The 26,378-nt window shown below is 48.0% G+C and overlaps 1 protein-coding gene across 19 annotated transcripts in view; it reads right to left on the bottom strand.

Annotated features, from left to right (window-relative positions):
- The window catches only part of BIN1 (bridging integrator 1), a 508,669-nt gene extending 483,070 nt beyond the window's left edge, over window positions 1-25,599 (bottom strand). For 6 of the 19 annotated variants that reach the window (XM_069616774.1, XM_069616775.1, XM_069616782.1 and 3 more), the window contains exon 1: window positions 25,291-25,505. In XM_069616774.1, the coding sequence (XP_069472875.1) occupies window positions 25,291-25,374 (84 nt within the window). In that variant the 5' untranslated portion in view covers window positions 25,375-25,505. Of the gene's footprint in view, window positions 1-25,290 lie in introns of all 19 variants that reach the window. The other 13 variants (XM_069616779.1, XM_069616780.1, XM_069616784.1 and 10 more) reach the window with 8 other exon arrangements.
- Between the last annotated feature and the right edge of the window lie 779 nt (window positions 25,600-26,378).

The following is a 26,378-nucleotide window of genomic DNA, read 5'->3' on the forward strand; positions in this document are numbered from 1 at the left end:
TAACTCACACCATTCCAATGTGCAAATCTTGCTTTATATAGAAAAAAGCACAGCAAAAAGAAAGAAACAAAAAAGAAAGGCAAGCCCCCTGCTCTCTCGATACAACCAGTGTAAAAGATTTTACCTACATCATGACAGCTACCAGTTGTAGCCCTTCCAAAAAAATTGGCAGTGGCTATTTGTAATGGCAGAAAGGAACTACCCAAAATGATGGCCCAGCATGACTTCTCTGTCAAATATCCCAAGTGCTTACAATATTTAGTGAAATGCATTTGTCGCAGATTGTATAACACGGGACACTCTGTTATCAGTTGTTCTAAGGTCTCTATGGACTCCATGTGATTGCAGATTCTATCTTGTGGCTGTAATAGACGGCGCCTTATTAAGACCTCCTTTGTGTGCCATAAGTTAAATCGCAGGCGTAAAATTGCCAATCTGGACTTAGGTGATGGGACTAGGTAGTTAGGTAAGGTACGTACTTTCCTTGGTGGAAATCTAATGCGATCACTCCCTCGGTAACTACAACAAAGCTCCTGAGTCACTATCCAATCTGCTTGGTATAGTTTCTCTTTAGCCTTATTCGGATTCAGTAATAACAAGTCAACTGAAATTTAACTTGAGCCAAGTATTTGTGAGGTTGTATTGATCCAGTTGACCATAAAGGGGTGAGTGGTTGTAAACATATATGCAGACAAAGGTTTTAGAATGATCTCACTACCTGTTGAGATAATACATTTCCTGAGGAGCGAACACATTCTCTACTTATACAGTGCGAACAAAGAAACTAGGCCCAACTCATACCTTAGCCAAGAGATTGGAACACAAGTTGGCAAGTGTAATACTTGTCGCCAATATTTGGCTTCCCACTGATCAAATTGAAAGCACGTATCACTAGGCAGAGTTTCAAGGCCATACAGTAATGCTGGAATGGCTTTCTGGGTCCAATACAGCCATGCAGATCTAATAGAACATTTCCCAAACCTAAACATGACAATTTTGGTTTGGGCTATGGCTGTGTCCAATTTTCTTCGCAGTGCATCAAGTTGTCCTTTAGGATTACAAATGCCTTCAAAACACATACCCAAATATGTATACTGTGGTACTATTTTTAAGGGTATTTGATTGATTGACCATTAGAAACATCGCATAGTTGTCTTACCAGGCACATATTTGACAATTTGTATTTGTGTGTTTACTCTCAATTAATTCTGCTGAATGTATGTTTGAAATGCTGTCAACAGTTTTTGTAGCCCCATCTCGGTTTTTGAAATAAGCACAAGATCGTCAGCGTACATGACGGCTTTAACCTCATATCTGCCTAGTTTGGGAGTCTGAAATTATTTTACAGAAGGCCTCTTTCAAATCATGTACAAAATAATTAAATACCGAAGACGCCAGGAGGCAACCCTGTTTTAATCCACGCGCCGTTTTTATGGGGGCCGATAGAGCGCCTTCTAGGGAGAGGCGTACACAAATTGAGGTATCAGAATGAAGGGCATGGATAATTTTTACTAAAGTGTTTGGACACTGATCTCTCATTAGTTTTTTCATGAGCAGTACACAAGAAATGGAGTCGAATGCGGAGTGCAAGTCCACAAATGCAAAAAATAACGCTTGTTTTGTGGACTGGCACTGCGCCTTGAGCATTCAAACATAACAAGTTAATTTGTGTTCCCATACCTGGAACAAATCCTGTTTGCGAAGGGTCTCACAATCCACTGTTTTGTGTCCATTTATTAAAGTCTTGGAACACCAGTTTTGTAAATATCTTCCCTGGTGTGTCTAGTAAAGCTATGGGGCAATAAGCTTTGTGGACATGAGCGGTCTCCTTTTTTGAAAATCGGTATGATCACTGAGGTCTTCCACGACAACGGAATAGAACAGGTGGAAATTACCATTCTGACAATGTTATCTAAGATTAAGGCCCACTCTGAGATATTAGTTTTTGGTGTGACATTCGAAATCCCATCAGGACCGGCCGCCCTCGAGGTACCTGTGCTCCTCATTAGTTCCTCAATGCTTCGAGGTGAGAATTTTAACAACCATCCACCAGCTGATGATAATTCTATTTGAGGAGTTGGAAATAAAGGGTCAGCATACAGGTTGGAAAAATATTCGATCCAACTATGCTCTTTAACGGCCGTGAGCTGTGCCGATGCTTGACAATTCTGCACTTGATTTTTTAGTAAGCTCCACATTTAGGCCGAGTTTTTTCCCGCCATTAGTTGACCCATGTATTCACCGTCTTGTTGAAAAGTAATGCGTTTCTTAGACCATAAACAATTTTTATATTGGCATTTTACATGGTTCAAGTCCGCGAGCCATGTTGGCCCATGGGTTGCTAATATAGTTCTTCTTGACTGTCTGTATAATGCCCGTTGCTGTTGAATCTCCATGTCAAAACTATGTTTATGTTTTATCCGGCCTTTTGAAGGAATGCTGATTGTGTTAGTAAATGGTCATTAGAGCTCAGTATACTGAAGCGGATTGAGCGCCTTTGCATTTTTTTCAATGCTGTGGCGACAGGCTAATACTGACGAATCATTCCATTTAAGCCGAGTTTTCGATGAATTAATAATCACTTTTGGAGTATAGGTTGATTTATGAATACACTCATCCTTGGCTGTGATCGTGAGTAATAGAAGTTTATGATCACTATATTGTGTCTCAAACATCTCTAGCCGCTGAACTTGGTGAAACAACCACCCATCTATATAAATATAGTCAATGGTACTGGAGCTCGTCTGACGGGACCACGTGGTGTTGGCTGGAATGTCCCCACAAACTGCTCCATTCACGGTCTGACATAAAATTCATCCAGACCTGAGCCTTTCTCGAATCTTTTTTTAAAGACCAGCAATCTAGGTTCAGATCTCCTAGAATGATGGTATGTGCGATATTAATTTGATGTAAGATTCGTCCCAGGCTGGTGTAGAACGCCTGATCTGTCAAAGCTGCCGGATTACAATATATATTCACCAGAGCTATAATTTGGGAACCAAACGTGATTTTGACTAGTAGAATATAGGCACTTTCTGTGGCACACTTTTTGATTGTAAGACCCTTTTGTATATTAACCGCCACCACCAATCCTGAAGACAGTCTCCCTCCAGTAGGCAACGCAGGCAGTAACACCAGCTCAAAACCATCCCATACCGGTGAATTTAGTAACCACGTCTCTTGTAACGCAACTATATGAATGGATCCTTGAAGATGGGCCAACGAATTTTGTAAATGGGAATGGCCTCTGGAGTTCCAAATAACAATATTCAGCGTTGGGATGCATGGAACTGGTGGTTACGAGCGTTTGTCTAAGGAGGTAGTATGCCTTCCTCTGTCTGCTGTGTGTATGCTTTGATATATATTTGGTTTGGGAGCAGCTCTTTAGAGTTTGTTGTGTATTATAATCCGGATCTTCTGCCAATGAAAAGCCCATGTCAAATAAGTTCATTCTTTCTTGCCATAATAGATTAACGACTACCACAGATGGAATCCATAGTCTAATGATCGAGTTAGAGACATCCGATATAAATTCAATTTGAGCTATATATGTCATGTGATTCAATGTCTTGCAGGGCTCTTCTATCGCTAAAGATGTTGAGCACACTTCTGCGATTTAATACAGAACTAGGGAAATGACCCTCTCTGCATTTCAAAATAAGAGTGCATTTTCCCAGACCTTTGTTGTGATACTTTAATGGGTCCAGGGGTACTTAGTTCCAGGTCATAATTTGACGGATGTGCTGGCATGGGGGAGTGATGGGTTATTAGACATCCGGTCAAGTTGCTGTTGTGTACTGTAGTACTTAGAGGAACTACCTCCACCGGAGTGTTAAGAGAATTCTGTTGTTGTAACACACTTGTAGAATGCCCACCCAGACCAGAACCAAGTGAATTACCAGCCAATTAGGCATCAATCATCTGCTTAATTGTCACTGTGCTGATCTGTGAAGGTCCTGTGACTTGTAAAGCAGACGGAACTCGCAACTGATTTGGTGCATTCTTGGATTGATTGCACCGTCTTATATGGCTTGTTTCACTTGCAACTTGAATCCTATCAAGGGAGGCAACTAAATTATTCAATGGTGAGTGGGAGGCTGGAGGTATAATGCACAATGCTGGTCCGCTAGTGCTATGTAAATTTTGCCCTTTGTTAATGGGTACATCAGGCTCAATCCTGCTTGCCATCGCATTACAGACTGTTTTAAAAGGGGAATTGTCACATGTATTAGACGGTGGAGCAGTACCGCCTATTGCACGAAAGAAAGCATTCAAGTTGTGTTTTGGGCCTCTAATGCCTATAGTATTCTTAGATTTTTTGGACATGATCCTAGGTCCCTGAGCAGGTGCTCGTGCCGTTTTCCCCTTTTTTGATAGCACCCTGCCCTTAGTGCTAATGTGTGGTTTCTTTGCACATCCCTTCTCAACGATTGATTGTTCACTATCTGTTGATAAATCAATGTATGAGACATCCTGAGTCTCAGATGCTGATACATGAGGGGGTGTTATAATAGCTGGACGAATAATATCCTCTATAAAAGGCAGGGACGGTATATCATTCTCAATCCCTGTATTGCTCTGCGGTATCATCATTGGCCTCAGTTGTGGTGGAGGCTCCTCAACTGAAACCTCCTGTTGCACTGCCAGTTGTTTAGTGGTACAGTCAGTCAAAAGTTGATGGTTACTATCAAGCTTCTGCAATATGTTGTGCAATATTACCGTCTGGGACTCAATTTTTACTTCAACCGAGAGGTATTGATGGCAGTTAATGCCAGCTCAGTAAAGACTGTATTTTCTGGGCCACGAGTATATGAGGTTAATGACTCACGAGCAGATCTAGTTGCTCTCGGTGTAGGGTGAGCAAAAGAGGGCAAAGCTGAGCGAGATAGTGAGACAGTCGATGCAAATATGCTTATGACGTCTCTAGACTTATCTAGATCTTCTATAATAGAAATCGATGATTCACATTGGCTCGCATAGATTGAAATTTCTGAAGTATCTTCATGATGTTTCGGATAGGGTATAGGTGACAGCATTGATGGAATACTTATACCAGGGTTTGTTTTTTTTTGTTGACTTTATAGAGTCAAGAAGAGATTGATCAGATATGGGGCACCCTGCTTGCCCTTGCAAATGCACAAACTCTAGTCTCATTGTGTTAAACACATGGCCTGCTGCTGCGCCCGACTTAGCAATCGCATTTGTATTTGAGGCCAAGTCAGGCTGGCTTAATGGCACATTAATTGGGGCCATAGCGCACCCTTGCATATCAAGCCGTGTGTTCACGGGCGTTAACATTATTGCAGTATGAGAAGAATGAACAGGTTTGTGCAATTGAGCTTTGTGAACACCGGATGTAATAACATTGGTTGGCATCGCCGGCATATCTGACTTTAAGGTGTACATTTCTAAACATGGTCTTGTTTGCTGAGTAGTTTACAATTCAGACCAATATGACAATTCAAAACCTGATTAGGAAAAGATCCACCGCCAAAGTACCTCGCCACTAGCCGCGCCGATGCGGCAAAGCAGTACTTGTCCGAGTGCGTGTGCGCTGTGCACATGCAAGCAAGTTTAAATAGGAAGTGAAAAGTTCCAAACAAAGGCCAATCCCGGTGATTCTGGGGCGGGACTAGTAGCTTGCACACTAGACTGTCTATCACTAGAGTGAAAAGAGAGAGCAATCAGTCGGCATCAAACATCATAAGAACGGCTTCAACCAATGGAACACTGGTAGCTGAGCAAATCGGAATTATGGTTCTTTCAATAACAGTCACATAATCAGTCACCTTTGTTTCTTCTGTAGAACGCCGCCGTAGCACAATCCTGCCAGCCACACAAGGAAGAGCGCGGCAAAGTGGTACTTGTTCAAGTACTTGCCTGAGTGCGCGCACGCTGTGCGCGTGCAGGCAAGTTTAAATAGGAAGTGAAAAGTTACAAACAAAGGCCAATCCCGGTGATTCTGGGGCGGGACTAGTAGCTTGCACACTAGACTGTCAATCACTTTGTTTCCTCTGTAAAATGCCGTCGTAGCACAATCCAGCCAGCCAGACAAGGAAGAGCGCAGCAAAGCGGTACTTGTTAGAGTACTTCCCCGAAATGCAGCTTGAATTAAGACTCTTTTCTTGGTGTGGATGCAGAGTTGATATTGTCTTTGAAGGATGCGGCAGGCCAGTTTGTCAGGGGGTCCGCATGAAAAATTCCTTTTCCAGTCAGCTGCCCTATACTTGCAATGAAAGGCAGCCAGATTAGAGTAGTACCAAGAGTTGCACTTTTTGGAAGGCTTCAGTTGGACCCTCATGACAGGGGAAAGAGTATTTAAGGGTGTTCGAGATAGAGAGATTGAAGTTAGCGAGGGCTGTGTCAGGGTGGGAGTCAGCCGCAGGAGTAGGAGGCGGAGTGTAGGTGGAGGCAAAAGCAGCCGCTGTCACTCTTTTCATGGGTCTGGTGACTAACTCAGAGTAGCGCGCCGAGTGAGCTGATGCATGAGGAGGGGAGACCTTCAAGTGTGAAGAGAGAAGAGAGCGGTCCGTCCAAGAGAGAGAGGTAGTGAGAGGGATGTCGGAAGTGATGAAAGCATCCAAAGTGTGGCCTGGTGTGTGTGTGGAGCCAGAGGGTAAGATGGGGGGAGAATCGCATAAGTTGTGGAAAAGTCAGGAGAGTCCAGATGGATGTTGAGGTCACCCAGCAGGAGGAGTTGAGAGGAGGAGGAGGAGGAGGAGGAGAGGTCGGCCCATTCTGAGAGGAAGAGAGTGGACTCTCCTGGTGGCCGATAGATGGTGGCTATAAGGACAGAAGATTTAGGAGAGAGTGAGAGTCTGCAGCCTAGGCACTCAAAGGAGGAGTAGGCCCGAGTGGGGATGATGGACACAGGTATCCAAACTGATAAACGCCACTCCCGATCCTTGGGCCTGGGCACAGAGGAGCTTGTATCCTTCGGGGAGGAGTGTGTCGAAGCTTGTGACAGAGCTGTCCTTGAACCATGTCTCTGTGATGGCGAGCACATCTAGGTCTATGCGTTCAAGGAGGTTGCAGTTGTCAGACGAGTGTTTGACACCACAGAGCTAGAGTTAAGCGTGGCAACATGGAGCAGCTTGCCATCTTTGAAGGTCTTCCGCAGGGGTGAATGGGACGGCGGTCCCCCCAGAGGGTGGCAAGAGAGCCAGAGGGATGATGGAGGAGCCAAGGCCAGAAAGGGAGCTGAGACAGTGAGGTAAGGAAAGGGTGTCTGTGCAGGGGAGGAGGAAGGCACAGCAGGTAAGGGAGCCTGTGCAGAGGGTAAGGAAGGCACAGTAGGCAGGGGAACCTGTGCAGAGGATAAGGAAGGCACAGCAGGAAAGGGAGCCTGTGCAGAGGATAAGAAAGGCACAGTAGGCAAGGGAGCCAGTACAGAGGATAAGGAAAGCATAGCAGGCAAGGGAGCCTGTCCGGGGGGGACGGGAGGTAAGGTTTTAGAGGCGAGGTACTGCTATTGCTTTCTCTGAGAAGAGATCAGAGGAGTGGTCACCAAGACTTGCAAGTAGTTAGCACAGAAGAGTAGCCTAGAACTGGCGTGGTGCAATAAGGATCTTATTTTGCACCAGTCTGAATGTCAGCAATACATCAGATCCCTCTAATGTCCACATAAAACCTTTCTGGATGAAGTTCCGAGCTATATGATTCAGGCTACATTAGATTCATTATATTTAGGAAACTTGGCGTCTTATAGTATTGAGTATTAGAAAAATGATTATGTGTCTATTTATGCATATTGGGATATATAAGCTTGAACCCAAGGGTTTCGCTTAGTAGCCCAGGATCCGGTGAGGAGGAAGAGAAGCACTGTGGGGGCTTTTGAATATTTTCTGTAACAGAGTTATTTAATGGCCTTCTAAAGGCAGCGGATTCTGCTGGGAGTGGACAAAGATCAGGGTAGGACCTGTGAGGTGAAGCGATATCCGCCCATGGAGGATGAAGGCTTGCAGGCCACAACTATTGGCAGCAGTGTAAGTGGCACCCTCCACACCCCAAGTGGGGCAGAGCATGACAATTCCAGCTCCATTGCCCCCAAGCTCAATAGCGCGCACCAGACAGACTACTGTTCTTTGAGGGGGAACGAGGACCCACAGCGCAGGCTAGTTGAGCCACAGATAGAATATATGAAATCTGTGGCAGCGGTAAGGACAGTGAAACATCACAGTGTGGGCGTATGTGTGCTTATTTGAACATTCCGGACAGGACAGATCAGAAGTAAGGGGATAGAGTGGAGCGATTGCTGCTGTCCTGTGTCCCTAGCTGTTGTGGTCACAACGCCCCCAAGAGTTCCCCGGGAGAGGGGGCAAACGACCTACCCAATGTTGAATTTCAAAGTAGATATGAAAATTGTTGCCCTTCAGGTACTGTTAGCTTGAAGATGGCCGACTCCCTGCTAATTTATATTCACGAATGCTCCTGCTCAGCCCATTTTGCAAACTTCTGCCACCGCCATTGTGCAGTAAGACACTGACCATTAGTGAGTGGCTGCATTGCGCAGTACAAAGCATTGCCTCTTTCACTAAACGTATGCACTATTACAGTAATATAATTCTGCATCCGTTTACACCCAACCATATTCTTTTTGGTAACATCCTGCACGTGTTAGTGTTCCTTTTGTTTAATAAGTCAAAACACTAACTCACACTCTAATCCTATCCTCTGCCTTGGCTTATGGACCATTGTGCATGGGATCATTTATCCTAACAAGACAATTTCTAACTTTTAGTCTCATTCACACTCAAACCAACTACCTATTGGAAACTGAGCCTGTCACCCAAATAGAATATAACCTTCATATTAGCCTCACCTAATGGTACTTTGTGTGTGGAGGGCAGTTGCGGTGGCAGGGGGTGGGGTGGGTCTTGAACTCTCTAGGGTATACAGGAAATTGTGTTCTATGTCCCAGACAGCGAAAATATTGAAAAGGATAATTAATATTGCTGGTAATGTTTCTTTCTGCATCGCCATGTTTTTTCAATACAAAGAATATTATGCAATCAAGATAAGGGGCCAAGTGCATTTCTCTTAGGTCGAATAGATAAGCTAAATTCTGGCAGGAATAAATTATTATGTCATGTCATTTTATTATGGTTTTGTATTGCACCAAACAACCACCATAGTGGTTTCAAAGTGCTGAAGCCTTGTATGGAACATTTTTTCCCCACGGCCAGACTGGTTTTCTGCTGTGTGTTACATAAAAAGTTGCTGTTCACATCGTTACATACCTGGTGGTGGAGTCACTTTTACAAATTATGGACATCCACTCTCTTCATTCCTCACATCATGGACCTTACTAAGAAGTCCCACTTCCTGCTTCACCTCCTCAGAGGCATTCTTCCTTTCCTCGCCTTCCCCCAGAAGCTTAATGCCTTCAGAGCTCTGATCCTCTCCAGGCTGGACTACTGCAATAGCCTCTTTCTCAATCTCCCTCTTTCCTCCTTACGCCCCCTCCAGCTAATCCAGAATAGGGCTGCAAGACGTATCCTTGGCCTCAAGCCCAGGGACTGTACCTCTCAACCCTAAAATCTCTCCACTTGCCCCTGGTGACTGCAAGCATCAAATTCAAGACCCTATGCATCATCCACAAGGACTTCTGAGGCCTGGGATCACACTATCTATAACTTTTCCTCCCTAAATACTCCTCTGCTAGAGCCTTACGCCCCTCTAACTTCAACTCCTTGGCTGTCAAACGCTTCTCGAAGCAGAGAGTTGAGGGCAGGACTCTCTCCTCAGCGGGCGCCTCCCTTTAGAACAGCCTCCATGACTCTCTCAAACTTGAGCCGATCTCAAGTTCTGGAAGCTGCTCAAAAAAACTCTGCTGATCTCTACCTCTGTCCCTTCCATACTAATCCCGCCAGTGCCGCTGTGACCGGTGGCCCGATCCTCATGAACCTCACAGGATTCCAGGCCCCTCTTTCCAGTCGATACCTCACCCCTCCCACCCCCCACTGCACCGCCTTTGCGTCCTCCTGCCCGACGACTCTACACCTCACCCATGGGAGTCACCTGCACTAGCACTTACCCGGAGGATCTCCTCCTTGGCTCCCCTTAGCGCTTCCCTACCGGGCCACCAACCAGAACTTGCCCACTCCTTTGCTTATCCCCCTCCCTCCATATCTTCTGCACTTGTCTTACTGCACTTGCACGTCTGAATGCCACAAGGCCTAGTAAGGCCATGTACTGTTTTCGCCATTGTTATTTTTCCCCCTGTCCACTTCCCATTTAGCCTTGTGGCGCTTTGAAACACTATTCGGTTGTATAAGCGGCTTACAAATGCTCAATAAAATTAAATAAATCATAAAGGGCAATCATTTTATAGACTACACAAGTGCGGAGTCAGCCCGGCCAGAGATTTAAACTTGAGAAATGTAGGTAGGCCCTAGGCGGGGAGCAAACGCGTAACCATATGCCATCCTCCCAGCGACTGGCAGGATGCATGCTGATTTCAGTATCAAGACATGAACGTTGGCACTCTTTTTCCTCAAGGGATCAAACCAATGTGCAGTACATGGAGGCTCCCTAGGTGTATAGACTGCTCAGAAGATGGGATGTCCAACCGTCTTCCAACAAGGAACAATGCACAGGTTTCTCACTGAATCGGCTGTACATATCCTCAGGAGATCAGGATGTACGATCATTAAAGACTCCTCACGGGATCCTACGTGCAATCACTCGAGATTCCTTTGGATATCAGATGTACGGTCATTAAAGACTCCTCACAGGAGCCTACGTGCAATCACTCGAGATTCCTTTGGATAGCAGATGGCTGACCAGAACAAATTCTGAGGCTGGGAGGTCGAAGCCATAGAGCTAGCTTTTGGTTCAAAGTGGTTTTGCTGTGGTTTGCTTGAGTTTCTATTGTGTTTTTTTTGTTTTTGTTTGAGACTCACCAACTGCATTCGTCAGTCTGAGTGACTTGTTGAAGGCCTGCGGTGGGTGGCCACTGTAGGTCACGTGTTTGAGTTGGAGTCATGGCTGACGGCCCATCAAATCAACTACATTTTCCAAGCTAACAGTCACTGAAAAATGAGGTAAAAAAAATCATCATGCGTTACCAATTTAAGGTTTTGCCGTTAACGAACAGAGGTCAATACTCGTGCTGTTTAGTTTGTATACTGAGAACGTATCAATAAAATGGTATTACTAATATACGGCAGGCCCCTTATATCGTAGGTCTACTTCAGCCTGCACTCAACCATACAAACTACCCTCCTGTCAGTATCCAGAGTGCATCCCTTTTCCTTCTTTGAAACGGTCTGTCCTCTGCATTCCTTTACAGGGTGGGTTGCATTTTATAGTGCTCTTAGACTTTGTTGTGATTAATAAAGTAGAAATGTTCAATACAACCTTGACGACACTATCGTTGGATAATATTTGTATTTTCGCTGTGTTGCAACTAACCAAGATAAGCCTGCTGTTCCGTCCACGTTACCAAAATTGGACAAGGAGGTTTATAATGTAAATACGGTATGTGGAAGTGAAGCCCTAGTCAGGAATGCGCACAACTGGAATTAGGTAAAAGGAAGTAAAGTAGTGGTTGAGCTGCTGTCGTGTAGGTGGTGAGATGATCTACCACTATCACCTTGAAATAAGTCAAATTATTGTGGATTACCATCTACACAGGCTGCGCTTAGTAACCATCTGAAATCCACTGATGTGGAGAGTTTGAACATAATGGATGGGGAAGTAGTCACAGATATATTCAACTGATTTATTAATTACAAAGAACAGGAGTATTCATTCACAGGTAAGGTGTTTCACATTCAATGTGTTGGATAAATCAAAACTTGAATAAAGTAAACGTCTCACAGGTAAGGAATCTCACATTCAATGTGTTGGATAAATCAAAACTTGAATAAATCACATTGTTTGAAACAGGCTATCTGCCAGATAGCAATAATCAATTTATATACAATTGCGCAAAGTATTTTATACTAAAAAAAAGGCCAAGAAATGCCAAGAAATGCCAACACGTGTTTCAACCAAAATGGCCGTCCTCAGGGCATGCAAATACATTTGCCGTTTGAACTAATATATAGTTATTGAACCTTGGCTTAATTATGATTGTGATTTTCTAATTCTTGATTGTACTTTTGATAGTTGAGGATTTAGTAATTCCTACATGCTTGACTGGACAGGTCTGTAAGCAGTCTTGCAATCAAGTCGTGGTTGTTGCTCGATTGGTGTACCGCTAGTGCAGTATAATTGAAGTATAACGCACGTTTTTAGCGTGCTTTCCCTTTAATACCGGCCGTGATCGGCATATGCTCCAAATGTTGGTGTGCACAATGGCGGGTTGTTTCTCAATATGAGAATCAAAAGTACAATCAAGAATTAGAAAATCACAATCATAATCAATATGAGAAACAACCCGCCATTGTGCACACCAACATTTGGAGCATATGCCGATCACGGCCGGTATTAAAGGGAAAGCACGCTAAAAACGTGCGTTATACTTCAATTATACTGCACTAGCGGTACACCAATCGAGCAACAACCACGACTTGATTGCAAGACTGCTTACAGACCTGTCCAGCCAAGCATGTAGGAATTACTTAATCCTCAACTATCAAAAGTACAATCAAGAATTAGAAAATCACAATCATAATTAAGCCAAGGTTCAATAACTATATATTAGTTCGAACGGCAAATGTATTTGCATGCCCTGAGGGCGGCCTTTTTGGTTGAAACACGTGTTGGCATTTCTTGGCCTTTTTTTAGTATAAAATACTTTGCGCAATTGTATATAAATTGATTATTGCTATCTGGCAGATAGCCTGTTTCAAACAATGTGATTTATTCAAGTTTTGATTTATCCAACACATTGAATGTGAGATTCCTTACCTGTGAGACGTTTACTTTATTCAAGTTTTGATTTATTCAACACATTGAATGTGAAACACCTTACCTGTGAATGAACAACCCTGTTCTTTGTAATTAATAAATCAGTTGAATATATCTGTGACTACTTCCCCATCCATTATGTTCAAACTCTCCACATCAGTGGATTTCAGATGGTTACTAAGCGCAGCCTGTGTAGATGGTAATCCACAATAATTTAGGTTTATAATGTACTTGTTATTCCAATCTCTTCGGATCCCTTCTGGTGCATTAGAGTTGTGGGGCTGATTGATGGTTTAGAAACCGATATTCACCCCTGGGCCACTGGTGCCCCAGAAGTTGATATCGGCACAGTGAAATTCCCTGTAACATGGTAGGGGGGCGGAGGTAGTTTACCTGCAAGTGGTGATGCCACATTGTAAGTCACCCTACAGCCCAGATCGAACAGTGCGCCAATTAGTTACATCAACGCCGGATTCCGAGCAGAGCTGGAACGTGCTTCTCTTTTATAGCTCTGCACTGCCCGTCTCCACAAAGAGGGTGCTTAGGTTTGGAGTCCATGACGAACTGATATCCAAGAGGGAGAAGTAGAGTACTCATTAACCTCTTTCCCCACTCGTGAGCCCCACTTCACAGCTACCCTAATTTCTGTCCTTCCCCGTCAGCCCTTTGGCAGTACATGAAACCCACTTCCGCAATGGAACGGAAGCTCTTGGACCTTGGTTTGTTTTTAGAGGCATTTCTTGCCTCCCTCAACACCCCCCCCCCCCCCCACGCCCCCCCCCCCCCCCCCCCGACAGCTGAGGCTGGATGTTGAAGTCCTTTTTAGCAACTCCCTCGTGCTCCTGCTGTTGAACCGGTCTTTTCGTTTGCTTTTTATTTTTAGAACCCTGGACCCCACCCGTTCTTGTGCTCAGGCAGCTGTTGCTGGCAATTTTCAGTAGAAATGGCACCTGGCTCAGTCCAGCTGGTGGACGTGTTTGGTGCGTTTTGGAAAGCACCCCTCAGCCTGTTTGGGACCGTCCTTTCCGCGTGGACGGCTACCAAGGACAGCAGAAAGGGGCTGCCTTTTCTGCAACAAAAATGCATGTTTATAAAAAAGAAAACCTGTATAACAAATCCACAAGCATGAGAGCAAAGGGGCGGTAGTGGGGTCACGGGAGCTTCACTGGCGTGCCTGCCTGGCCTTTTTTGACATCACAATATCACGTAGCAATTGTGGTGTCATTCGAGCTCTAGAAGGTTTCCGGGTCTTCTGCTTACGTCACAATGCTTCAGGGTGATTATCACTTCCAAAAAACACCTGTGTTGTGAACTCTAAAAATGCTTGCATAATTATACAATTCGTTAACTGGTGGGCTTTCCCCTTTAAATAGTGGCAGCACTACAAGTATTTGGGCTGGAGTGCTGTAAAGTTTATTTGCCCAACAGTACCTTAACTATATTCAGTCAAATACTGGATCTCTCGTTAAACACTTTATTTTTTAATTCATTTTTAATGTGACTTTTTTTATGTTGCTTTGTTGGGATTGTTGTGTTGTTTCCATACAGCGCCAGGAAAACTGGTCTTTGTAAGCCACTCCTGATTAAATGTTTTCGCCCCCCTAATCCCCTGTTGAATCCGTCCTTAATTAGCATGGTTTCCACACCCTGCCGCCAGTCCCCGTCCTGATGTGGCCCTACATTTGCAACGTTGTTGTGTTTGACCAAGCGATTGCGTGACCTTGTTACTACTGCAGACTCAACAAGTCTAGCTTGGCCAGATTCCTGCATTATCCCATTAGTTTACTTCTTGCCATGGTGGAGTTCAAGCAGCCAATAAGTGCCACTTATGGGACAGCACCATGACCGCTACATCCCTGTGCCCATCGGTTGATGCATGGCACCCTTACTACCTCCTCTGTGTCCCTGCTAGGGAAGCTGGTTTCTTGCATGGTCCTAGATAACCCTCCTGCAGCCTCAGAGCCTCAGACATAGCATGGTCAGGTTCCTCACGAGTATCGGTGAAATATGTGGCCTGTTGCTACTGCTGTAGGCATCAGGTTTCCTTCACGCCATGACCCAGTTGCTAAAGCATCAGTACCTGTTGCACAGCGACATTACGGTAGATGGCCTGTGACTTTCCTGGTGACTTCTAATGTGCCCAGCTTTCCTGTGTCCTGTCCTTGCTTCTCCCCAATACTGCTGTCACCCAGTGTCCTTGCTCCCTCCCAAGTCTACCCAGGTGATTTTTCCAGATGTCAGACTCTTTGTGCAGTGATGCCGATCGGGCTTTAAGTGGGCCAGGGCTAACTGGGACAGAGTGCTGGAAGTCTCTGAAAAGGTGCTTCTGAGACAGGGCACTGCCCGGGCTCCCACAAGTCCCTTAGTTAACAGTGCCAATCAGGCCGCTATACACCAACGATTTTTTTTACTGGCTGAAGCCTCGTACCAATTTGATTTTTCTCGTATGCGCCAGAACTTCAGGTTTTATTAAAGAAAAATGCCCTGGCGTGCAGCAGTGTCAACTGTTGAGATGGGAGGGGGTGAGGGTGATGTTCACATCGCTTTAGCTAAAAAGGGATGCCTGGTGGTGATTTGTGCTACAATTTGAAAGCGAGTTGGGAAATGTGGGAAGTTTTGTGGAACCAACCTTGCATTATATTGAACACAGAAATGGCTTCGAACATTTTAAGCAGGTTACAGGACAGAGAAGTCAAAAATCATCATTGTTTAGCTAAAATCACAGCACTGGCCGACAACACTTCTGGGTAATTGTCAAACTTGTTCCCATTGTCGCACCCTTCGGTGTCGCATTGCTACCCACACTCATCTAGAACCTCACTACCTGACCAGTAGAACACTGATCACACCGGACCCGCTTTAATTTGTGTTATCTCCTTGATAAGATGCATCTGATCAAGGAGAGTACAGAATACAACACTTTAGTACACAAGAGCCTCCACCTCTGCATGCCTGCCCTGCTCCCCAGAATCTTCCAGGCACACTGATCAACAAACAGCCTAGGGTCCGCCTCCCATAGCCTTCTGGTCATCGGATCTACCAGGCAGAAACTGGAGGCCACACTCCCCATGGCATGTCCTTGCACCTCACCTCCAACATGACATCGCAGAAACCCCTGAACACGCCGCTCCTTAACACCCATTCCGGTCTGAAAACACAATAACGTGAAGCATGCCAGCCACATCACCTTGGAGCTCCGCTCGCCGTCAGAGCCCAAAACTGGTGCCACCACGGGCTGGTCTTCTACAGGGCATTAATTCCCATCTGGTCTATTGCATTGCTAGGCCTTCATAAAAATGCTGGACCTTCTGTTTGAATAGATCTTCTTGCAGGGCTCGCAAAATCTATTAGCCCACTCTAGTTGGCAAGGAGATTTTACAAAGGGTGGGCACCATTTGCATGGTACTTGATCTTGCTGGCGAGTATGGGGATGTCTGAAACTTGTATTCAACATTTACTGCACACAAATTTTGTTCGCAGTAAATTGTAACTAAAAGGTTTCACGGAGTATGGCTGGCAGCACTGCACCAAGTATACAGTGTACTTATGGTGACATGCACCATTTTACAGAAAGTGCTGTTAAATATGTTGTCACCCGTCACCATGGGGCAAGTGCATTTCTCTAGCTCGAGTATGTAAATGTAGGAACTCGTCCTGCAGGTCTAGTCGGATTTAGACGAATTTGCAAGGCCTGCATTGTCTTGACTGAAATCTCTATTAAAACATCCTCCCGGCAAATTGCTTAAAAGCAGCTGAAAACGATGAAATATTTTTTTTTTTTTTAAATAATAATAAACACAGGTACATATATAAAATTCCCTGAATCCATGTGATTCCAGGGCCAACCACTTTAATCCTTTTGAAAACTCTCCAAAGCTCTCTGCAACCCACTGTCCTCCACCCGCCAATCCAGCATTGCATCCTGCACCCTTCCTCCACACTGTTCACTGCTGCCTCAATCTGCACCTCAGATCCTCCAGGATTACTGTGCCTTCACCTATCCACCAGGGTACCTCTTGCACCTTCTTGAAAACAAGCATTGGCAAAGCCAACAGTTATGTGTTTTCTTCTGGCAGGCAAGTTCAGGTAGGTTTAACTTTACAACTTTAACAATTCCAGTTCTGCATATCATCCCAACAACAGCAAAACAGTTAGTTCTGTTCTTCATCCTGTCTTTAAAAACAATGTTACAACTAGTATTTGGGTGTAGTATATAAAAGAAAAAGAACTAAAGTATTTACTTCAGCATTCAGGGATGTGTATTGGGAGGCACACTTGGTTAAGGAGGTGCTTTGTTTTTGGTGGGGCTCCTGAATCCATTCCGTTGCAGGTAAATGCTTTTGTAGGCAGGAATTAATGTTCCAGCCAGATAGCTCGAGCGCAACCTGCTTGCCTTGAGGAGAGGAGAGCTCGGGGTGGATACCCTGGGTCAGGCACAGGCAGGCATGCATGCCCACAAGGCTGATAAACTGAGTGACACGAGTGGCTAATAATCGGGAGGGACACCGATTACTACAGCGCCCAGAAGCAGATCTGCATCCTTAAATCACCTATGCGTGAAGAGAGCATAGACAACAGAGAAACAGCTGCTTGTCATGGTAATGACATATGGATCCCTAAACAAAAGGGCAGAAAAAAGTGCCAAGCCCACATATACTTTCTATTCAATTAACTGCAGCCTAAAGCATAACCTCATTAAAAAAATGCAAAGGTATTATTAGCAGCACGCTTTTTAGGGTACACCTAAGGGAATGAGCAGGACACTCGACACCCAAGATAGTAGAGGAACCATGGGGGTGAGTTACAGGGAGGGGGGAGTGTAGAAGCTGGTGAGGTGGGTACCAGATGCAAAATCTGGCTGTGCAGCCAGTATGACAGGGAGTGGGACAGTGGCCAAACTCTGCAGCCAATGTGGCAGGAAAAAACCCAAGGGGGAGGGGGGGGGGGGGGGGGGGATCTCCGACATGAGCCAGTAAGATAGCTCCGCGGATTGAGCGCTCGCTGCAGTGATATGTGTGTGATCTTCAGGTCGCAGGTTCGAATCGCGGCAAGGCCAACTCAGCCTTTCACCCTTTCAGAGGTCGATAAACGAGTAGGAACTCAGGTGGGGGATATTGTATGTATATACTAGTGTAGAAGCCTGTGTACATGGACCAAAGTGCATGTGTACATTAACAAAGCAGGACCACTATATATCCTAAGGGAACAGCTCCCTCTAGCGGTGACAACAGGCGGAGCTACTGCATCGGACAAACGATCATCTGGCCTTGTATTATATTGTTAGATTAGATAAGCTGTTCTAGGTAAAGCACTTAGGCGCAAGCGCTATAATCATAACAAATCATCATCATCATAAAGCCAGTGCGGCAGGAGAGCCAGAGGGCAGGGTCTGCAGCCAGTGTGACAGGGAGGGGAGAGGTGACATCATAAAGCCCCTGTGGCAGGAGAGCCAGAGGGCAGGGTCTGCAGCCAGTGTGACAGGGAGGTGAGAGGTGACATCATACATCCCCTGTGACAGGAGAGCCAGAGGGCAGGGTCTGCAGCCAGTGTGACAGGGAGGGGAGAGGTGACATCATAAAGCCCCTGTGGCAGGAGAGCCAGAGGGCAGGGTCTGCAGCCAGTGTGACAGGGAGGTGAGAGGTGACATCATAAAGCCCCTGTGGCAGGAGAGCCAGAGGGCAGGGTCTGCAGCCAGTGTGACAGGGAGGGGAGAGGTGACATCATAAAGCCCCTGTGGCAGGAGAGCCAGAGGGCAGGGTCTGCAGCCAGTGTGACAGGGAGGGGAGAGGTGACATCACAAATCCCCTGTGGCAGGAGAGCCAGAGGGCAGGGTCTGCAGCCAGTGTGACAGGGAGGGGAGAGGTGACATCACAAAGCCCCTGTGGCAGGAGAGCCAGAGGGCAGGGTCTGCAGCCAGTGTGACAGGGAGGGGAGAGGTGACATCATAAAGCCCCTGTGGCAGGAGAACCAGAGGGCAGGGTCTGCAGCCAGTGTGACAGGGGGGTGAGAGGGGACATCATAAAGCCAGTGCGGCAGGAGAGCCAGAGGGTTGTGTCTGCAGCCAGTGTGACAGGGAGGGGAGAGGTGACATCATAAAGCCCCTGTGGCAGGAGAACCAGAGGGCAGGGTCTGCAGCCAGTGTGACAGGGGGGTGAGAGGGGACATCATAAAGCCAGTGCGGCAGGAGAGCCAGAGGGTAGTGTCTGCAGCCAGTGTAACAGGGAGGGGAGAGGGGACATCACAAAGCCAGTGCGGCAGGAGAGCCAGAGGGTAGCGTCTGCAGCCAGTGTGACAGGGCGGTGAGAGGGGACATCATAAAGCCAGTGGGGAGGAGAGCCAGAGGGTGGGCTCTGCAGCCAGTGTGACAGGGAGGGGAGAGGTGACATCATAAAGCCCCTGTGGCAGGAGAGCCAGAGGGTAGGGGCTCCAGCCACTGTGACAGGGAGGTGAGAGGGGACATCATAAAGCCAGTGCGACAGGAGAACCAGAGGGTAGGCTCTTCAGCCAGTGTGACAGGGAGGTGAGCGGTGACATAAAGCCAGTGCGGCAGGAGAGCCAGAGGGTAGTGTCTGCAGCCAGTGTGACAGGGAGGGGAGAGGTGACATCATAAAGCCCCTGTGGTAGGAGAGCCAGAGGGCAGGGTCTGCCGCCAGTGTGACAGGGAGGTGAGAGGTGAATATGTGCTGGGTTTTATACAGTGAGAAACTACTTGTGAAGCAACTGAGCAGACTACAACAATCAAATCTAAAGTATTGGGATACAATAACATTGATGCCATTAGGAGGATATACTATTAAGGGTATACATGGAAGGACAGAGAGAAGAAAGAGTATACGGGTCAGGTAGGAAAAGACCCAGCCTCAAGAACTGTTGGTGGGTCTGCAGCTCTGCTCCTATTGCAGGCATCTTCCTGTGGGTTTCAAACAGCCCTGTGGAGTCCCCGGGTCTGCACCCTCGATCCTCTCCCTTGCCTCCCTCTGCCAGGAGCAGTGCTGGGCATTGGGCTGGATTCAGCAAAAAAAATCTCTGTCAGGGTCTAAGATCTGGGAAATCCAATTGCCCCCTCCAATGGCTTTTGAACTGCTGCAAGCATTGCCGAAGCAATTCAAATCGGGTGGTTAGGACAAGCGTTGAGACGCTTACCCCCACAAGACCACCTGAACATCATCGGATCAGGACCCCTCGGAAATGAATTGTTAGGATTGTACTCAGCAGAAAATATTTAAGTGCAGCTTTTTTGGTTTTAAAGGTGTGCACCGTGTATACTTTGCATGCAAAATCCTAGAAAACTCTTCTCTCTTGGGTTACTTTCCCAGGTGTTTAACAAGAGTGTGGGAGCCCCGCTATTGATGACGAACATGGTTTAAATAACCTGGCCTATGGAACCTATTCCATAGAACTGGTCATTTGAAGCACGTACCTTCGCAGTCAAGGGGCTCCCACACACACACTTGTTAAATTTATGAAAGTTGGGGTTTCACCCCAAGTTACCCAGGGTAATCCAGACGTGCACCCCTTGCTCACTGTGCCTTTGAGAGGCATGGCGTCACCTCACTGATGAGGCCCGACTAGGGTGAAACGCATGTCTGGGTTTGCTGTTGGTACTCTTGTTCAGTGGAGAATTGCCAAGCATTTTGGTGCTGGACTGCACCTGTGAGTGGGACAAAGACTGATATGCCAATGAATATTTCTCCTCTGTGAAGGGTGCAGTGAGCTAAAACGTGGTTGTAGACCCTCCTGAGTGGAAGAAATTCCATAGAACAGGGTATTTGACCCATGTTCATTCTCAGTAGAGGGCTCCCAGGCTCCTTTTCTATTTTGTAAAACGTGGGGTTTCACCCTAAGTAAGCCAGAGTAATTCAAATGTGGCCCCCCTGCTCAGCATCACCTCACTGAGGAGGCACAACTAGGCTGCAACACGTGTCTGGGGTTGCTGAGGGTGCTCCTGCTCAGGGGAGAATTGCTGAGCATTTTGGTGCAGGACCACCCTTGTGGGTGGGACCAGGCTGATATGCAAATGAATATTGAGCAAAAACGTGGCTAACGCTCCAGAGAGCAGGTTATTTGACCCATGTTAATTCTCAGTAGAGGGGCTCCTGCACTCTTGTAAAATCATTTTCCAGGTGTTCATTATTAATCTTCTGAAACACAAACGTTTATTAAAAAGGTGGGCGGGAGGGGGACCCATCTCCCAATTTCCCCTCCCCCGACAGGCGCTGGGGGGGATCCACAGTAAAAGATGTCCGTTTCCAGCACTGGTGACAAGAGGAGATGCAAAGTTTGTTCCCAGACACCAAGAACGGTCGGGCCTTGCAACTGGTGTGACTGGGGCTGCGCAGCACGTATGGCGGATTAGAACCCCTGAAGGTTTCCGCTATAGAGCCAGAGAGCAGGCCCTGCAGCAGTGTGGCGGGGAGAGGCCCAATGAGGTCAGGCCACTTACAACAAGAGAAAAGCCTTATAATAACTAGTGAGATTTGGAGAAAAACAGTAACAACTTTAGAAGAACAAAATGACACATTTATTCTTATAAAGTCTTAAATCCGAGTCGTTTTAATATTTGAAACGATTGTGAGAAGATACTAATAAAAACACAAAAGGCCATTTTTGCTTGGGCAAAAGGGAGGCCCTGGATCCTAAGGGAAACACAGCAGAGCAGCGAGAGACAGAGGTCAGAGTGTGACCATTAGCCGAGAGATGTGACGAGGAACCGCAGGGAGTGTGTTGGGGAGGGAAACGGGCCGAACCCCCAAGCCAGATTGAGAGGGAAGGGAGAGAGACCCGAAAAGGTCAGGCCCTGAAGTCATGGTAAGAGGTGTGAAAGACGCGTGACCCTGGGGAAGCGAGGGGGTAGAGTCAGACCCAGAGAGGTCAGGTTCCACTACCACCAGGGTGGCACACTTCTCCCCCGCTGCTCGGTTCACCTCGGTCCTTGCACTGCGTTCGGACACAGAATCGTGTCGAGTCGGGATTTCCTAGAGGAGGCGCCTCTGTCCTTTCATTTCCGGCCCCGCTTCTCCGGGGATGACAGGCCGCTGCCGGAGCGCTGCAGAGGAAAGAGCACATCTTTTGACAGTCAGTGATGGAGAGCTCGCCAGGCCCAGAATCCGAGCATCCGCGGGGCCTTGGCAACAGCAGGCCAGGCCTCCAAGAGGCCGCATGAAATCCGGGCGCCCAGCACCAAACAGGCCTTCTAGCGGAGGATAGCACAGGGGCAACGCGCTGGAACAGGACCACGCAGAGCAAGAGAGGTTCGAATCCCGGATCCACGCATAGAATCCTCAATGCAGCCAAAAGTGGGTGCATTCTAATAAAAAATTATGTGGCATGGCCATATACGCAGCCAGGTAGACAAACGCGCTGCCCATCTTACCGCCCCCATCGCAAATACAAGACCTCTACTTTCGATTCACTGCCTTTGATTTCCAATCGCAGGAGTTAAGGGAAGACAGAACATGTTGGATGTATTGTGTTAAAGAGGCTATTATGCAAGTCTATGCAAAAAGGATTCGTCCTTGGCACTTAAGAGGTTCACAAAGAAACCAAATGATATCCCGAGTACATCTTTTCCGTTGCAGAGATGCCAACCGACCCATGCCCACAGAGTTCATTCACCCTATCCAGCCCACCGACCCATGCCCACAGTTCATTCACCCTATCCAGCCCTGTCTGCCCCTTGTACATTTCAAAGCCATGAAGAATGCTTTAAATTCCTACACGCGCCCCCCCCCCCCCCCCCACCCATTAAGTTGACAGGAAAAATAACCCTCCTTAGTGAAAGCAAGAGACAAGCGTGTAAATAGATCGGGCGAGAAATCTCAATACAAACCAAACGCATCCGCATAAGGGAAGCACGAGGCCGGGAAGTAACGCAGCCCATGTGGACACACCCTTACTCCCAGAACAGGAGGCCTAGCACAGGCACAGCCTCAAATATAAGCTCTTCACTGTGGCTTAAAAGCATTAATGACCTCTTTGCAGTGTGGTGGTTTGAGCTGCGTGGATAACACGTGCAGCAATGGCGATTCGGATTGGGCGGTAACAGTATGGCACCGTCTAATGTACTGTTTGTGTTAGTTCCCATTCTGGACACGAATCCCGGGGGGTGGGAGGTTATTACCGCCGCTACAGCAATTAGCTCCATTGTGGCTATAGGTCAGGGGTCTGAAACCTCTAGCTCCCCAGATGTTTTGGACCACCACTCCCATTAGCCCTAGCCAGCAAAAACAACGCTGAGGGTTCCTGGGAGCTGTAGTGCAAAACATCTGGAGAGCGGCAGGTTGCAGCCCCCTGGAGTAGGGAGTGCCGCCCCACTCACAAGCAGAAGGATTTTTGGTGCACAGGTGACATAAGCCATAATCAAGGGGTGCGGTAAAATTCAGAATAACGCCACACTCATAATGAAGCCTTAAAAGGCGCTATTGGGCGGAAGGGGTAATCACTGATAACACAAACCCCGGGCCCAGATCACACGGAACGTGAGCATGGCCACATTCTAGATGTAAAGGCCAGGAAGGGTCCCCGCCACCTTCACGGGAGGGGGCGCAGTTGGTCTGCGCCGAGTGAGGTGCCCAAATAATCAGTGGCCAGTGAAATCACTCACGCTCTGTAAAGCGCAGTTGACATAATCAGTCCAATTAGATTACGACAGAAGCAACATGAGCAGGGGGCTCCTGAAAACATGGATTCCATAATGTGCATGTCGCACGGTGGCCTCACCTTGGGGGGAGGGGGAACTAAAGGCCGGAGGACATGTCATGTGCAGACTTCACAATGAGGCCACCCTTTAATGGCATAGATTGATCACATGCTGAGAGGTATAACCCCTTTGACCACACTGCAACCGACAGAATAAGATATATATATATACACACACACACACACAATAGCGCGTCACTAATATTGACCGATTGTCTAGAGTTCCCCCGCCGCACACCACACCGAGTGGACCCGTGGCTATACCGAAGGGCTGCCATATCGATTCTGTATAGGTTTTAGTGACGGCAGGTATGTCTGTCGCAATGCACAAACCAATGCATCCTAAGTTGGAGAACACGAGGGCCCTTTCGACTATGGTACACAGCCGTACACGCAAGTCATCATTCCCTCTGTTGCACACGCGATGGGGTCTCCGGCACTGTATACAGACCCGGGGTAGCCACCATTAATAGGACGTCCCTTCCCATCATCATATCCACACTATACAGACTAGTGCACCCCACCGCCCCCCACATACACAGAGCTGTCTTGCCATCGCACAATACAGATAATCCTGGCAATAGTGTGCCCCCTGCCTTGCCAGCCATGGTGGATTGTCTTGCACGCCCATGGGGTGCACTGGGAACGAAAAGTGGCCCTGGGCATATTTTCAAAGTAGCCGCATTGTACACATTTTCAGCAAGCCAAACCCTTTTCCTGTAAGGACATTAGGGAATAAAATAGGTTGCCACGCAAGAGGCCCAGGGTGCAGAGGCCTGCAGGGAAACCTCCAGAGGTCCCTATAGGCCAGAGCACCCCTGGGGCAGGCCGAAATAACGCGTCACTGGGAGATTCCGCAATGCCCCACCGTGACGGTGCCTGGTGGGGGAGGAGGGGCTGCAACCACTGGTTCTGGATCCAACACGATGGCCACTTGACAGACCCCCACCTGCTGCCTGGGCTTCAATGTCTCCCTGGGCAGCTGTCACTGTCACCCAGGGCTGAGGCCTCACCCCGCACCATAATGCAGACCTGGCTCCAGTCCCCGGGGAAGCACCTCACTCGTCCCCACCGGCTCCAGGAGGCGCAGCTCGGACCTTCAAGGCGCTGGTGTAGCCCCCCCCCGCCCCCTATAACATAATAAAAAATACCGCCCAGTGCACGGGCCGCTCGAGATCAGGAAGGGCTGTACACGCCCCCAGCCAACGAACATTAACAGTGCATGTGTAACGACTGGGCTCTGCTATACTGCAAGACTGAGTTACACCGCAACATAAACACCCCCGCCCCTTCAGTTGGAGGTTAACACCCCCAAACCATGGGCTTTAACCCCCCTCTTAACCTGGATACGCAAATCCCACAGATCCGCCCCACAGATCCGCGTTGAAACGTAGCATGAATAACACCACGGTGGGGTGGCCCCCGGACAGCATGCCGTTTAAATCCCACATCAGCAGAAGAACGCCAACCCCCCCGCCCCCCCAATCCCTCAAGATCAGTAGTAAGGGATTTAATTTAACCCCTGCACTCCAGCGGGGGATGTACACCCCTCCTGCGCAGTGCAAGGCGTAACAGCCCCCCCAGGTCCGTGTGCGGTGTTTGTATAAAGGGTGAATGTGGCAGCGGTGTCGCCCTCCCTCCCTGCCAGTGCTTTGGGTTTAAAGCCCCCGAGCAGCAGCAGCAGCACGCTGCCGAGCTGTCACTGCCAGCTGATGCCCCCTCCTCGCCCCTCACCTTCTCCTGCGCCCGGGTGAGCTTCTTCTGCACGTTGCTGGCGATCTTGCCCGCACTCACGCCCTTGGCCCCCATCTCTGCCATCTTTGCCGTCCGCGCTGCAGCCACTGAGGACGGTGGGGTCCTTGGTTGGAGATACTCGGCCGGGTGCGAGGCCGTGAGAGAGAGAGGGGGAGGGGGAGGCTCAGCCGAGGCAAGACGAGCAGCCGCAGAGCGCCGCCTCTAGACACGGCCCTTAAAGCGGCAGTGCCCGATCCCGCGCCCGGCTGCCGCCTGGCCCGCTGGGGAGGAGGGGCTGCTGCCGGAGGGACACGCCCACCCGCATGCTTTTCATTCGGGCGCCACGCCCACCCGAGGGGCGCCACGCCCGCCTCTGGGGGGGGGGGGGCGAGCCTTTAAACCTGACAGCCCGGGCCCACCTTTTCCCCCAGGAGGGCTCTTTAAGTGACAGTTCCCGCCCTCTCAACCCACCCTGCTTTTGAGGTGGGTGTTTTTTATTAGAAGTCCCACCCTCCCCTGTTTTTGGTAGGGTCCTTTACCTGACAGGCCTACTCACCGGTTCAACTGATAGGTCACATGCTTAATTTGTAAAAAAATAAGTGCCAGTGCCCAAAAAATATTGGCCCCATAATGCCGGGCGCGGCGCCACACGCAGTGCGGGCACGGCGCCGCCCTCAGCGCAGGCACGCCGGCCGCGTCAGTTCAGTGCTAGACCTACCTAGATCGGCCCACCACCAGCCCATCACACTGCTGCTGCTCCATGTCACATGTTTGGCGCTGCAGCAACTGCTGACACAGGCTAGTAGTAAATACGCAACTAAGACATGCTCCTCCTGTAACTGCGCTCCGACTCCCCCAGGCTGTGTGAGCGCTTTAAAAATGCAAACAAATAAAAAAAGCATTCTGTTTCAGTCACTGTTGCACTTTATTTGTCTCTACCCCTTCTGCCCCATCTGACAGTCTGTTAAAGTACACCAAGTATTGTTAATCGGTTACCTCCAGGAATAGCACCCTCCCCTCACCCCGTTCTTCAGTCATCTCATCCAGGTGTTCTGTGTAATCAATTTACTCTCAAGCCCTTATCAGTC

The sequence above is a fragment of the Ambystoma mexicanum genome, chromosome 9 (assembly GCF_040938575.1).
Source record: "Ambystoma mexicanum isolate Mex_15411 chromosome 9, UKY_AmexF1_1, whole genome shotgun sequence".
Classification (NCBI taxonomy): domain Eukaryota; kingdom Metazoa; phylum Chordata; class Amphibia; order Caudata; family Ambystomatidae; genus Ambystoma; species Ambystoma mexicanum.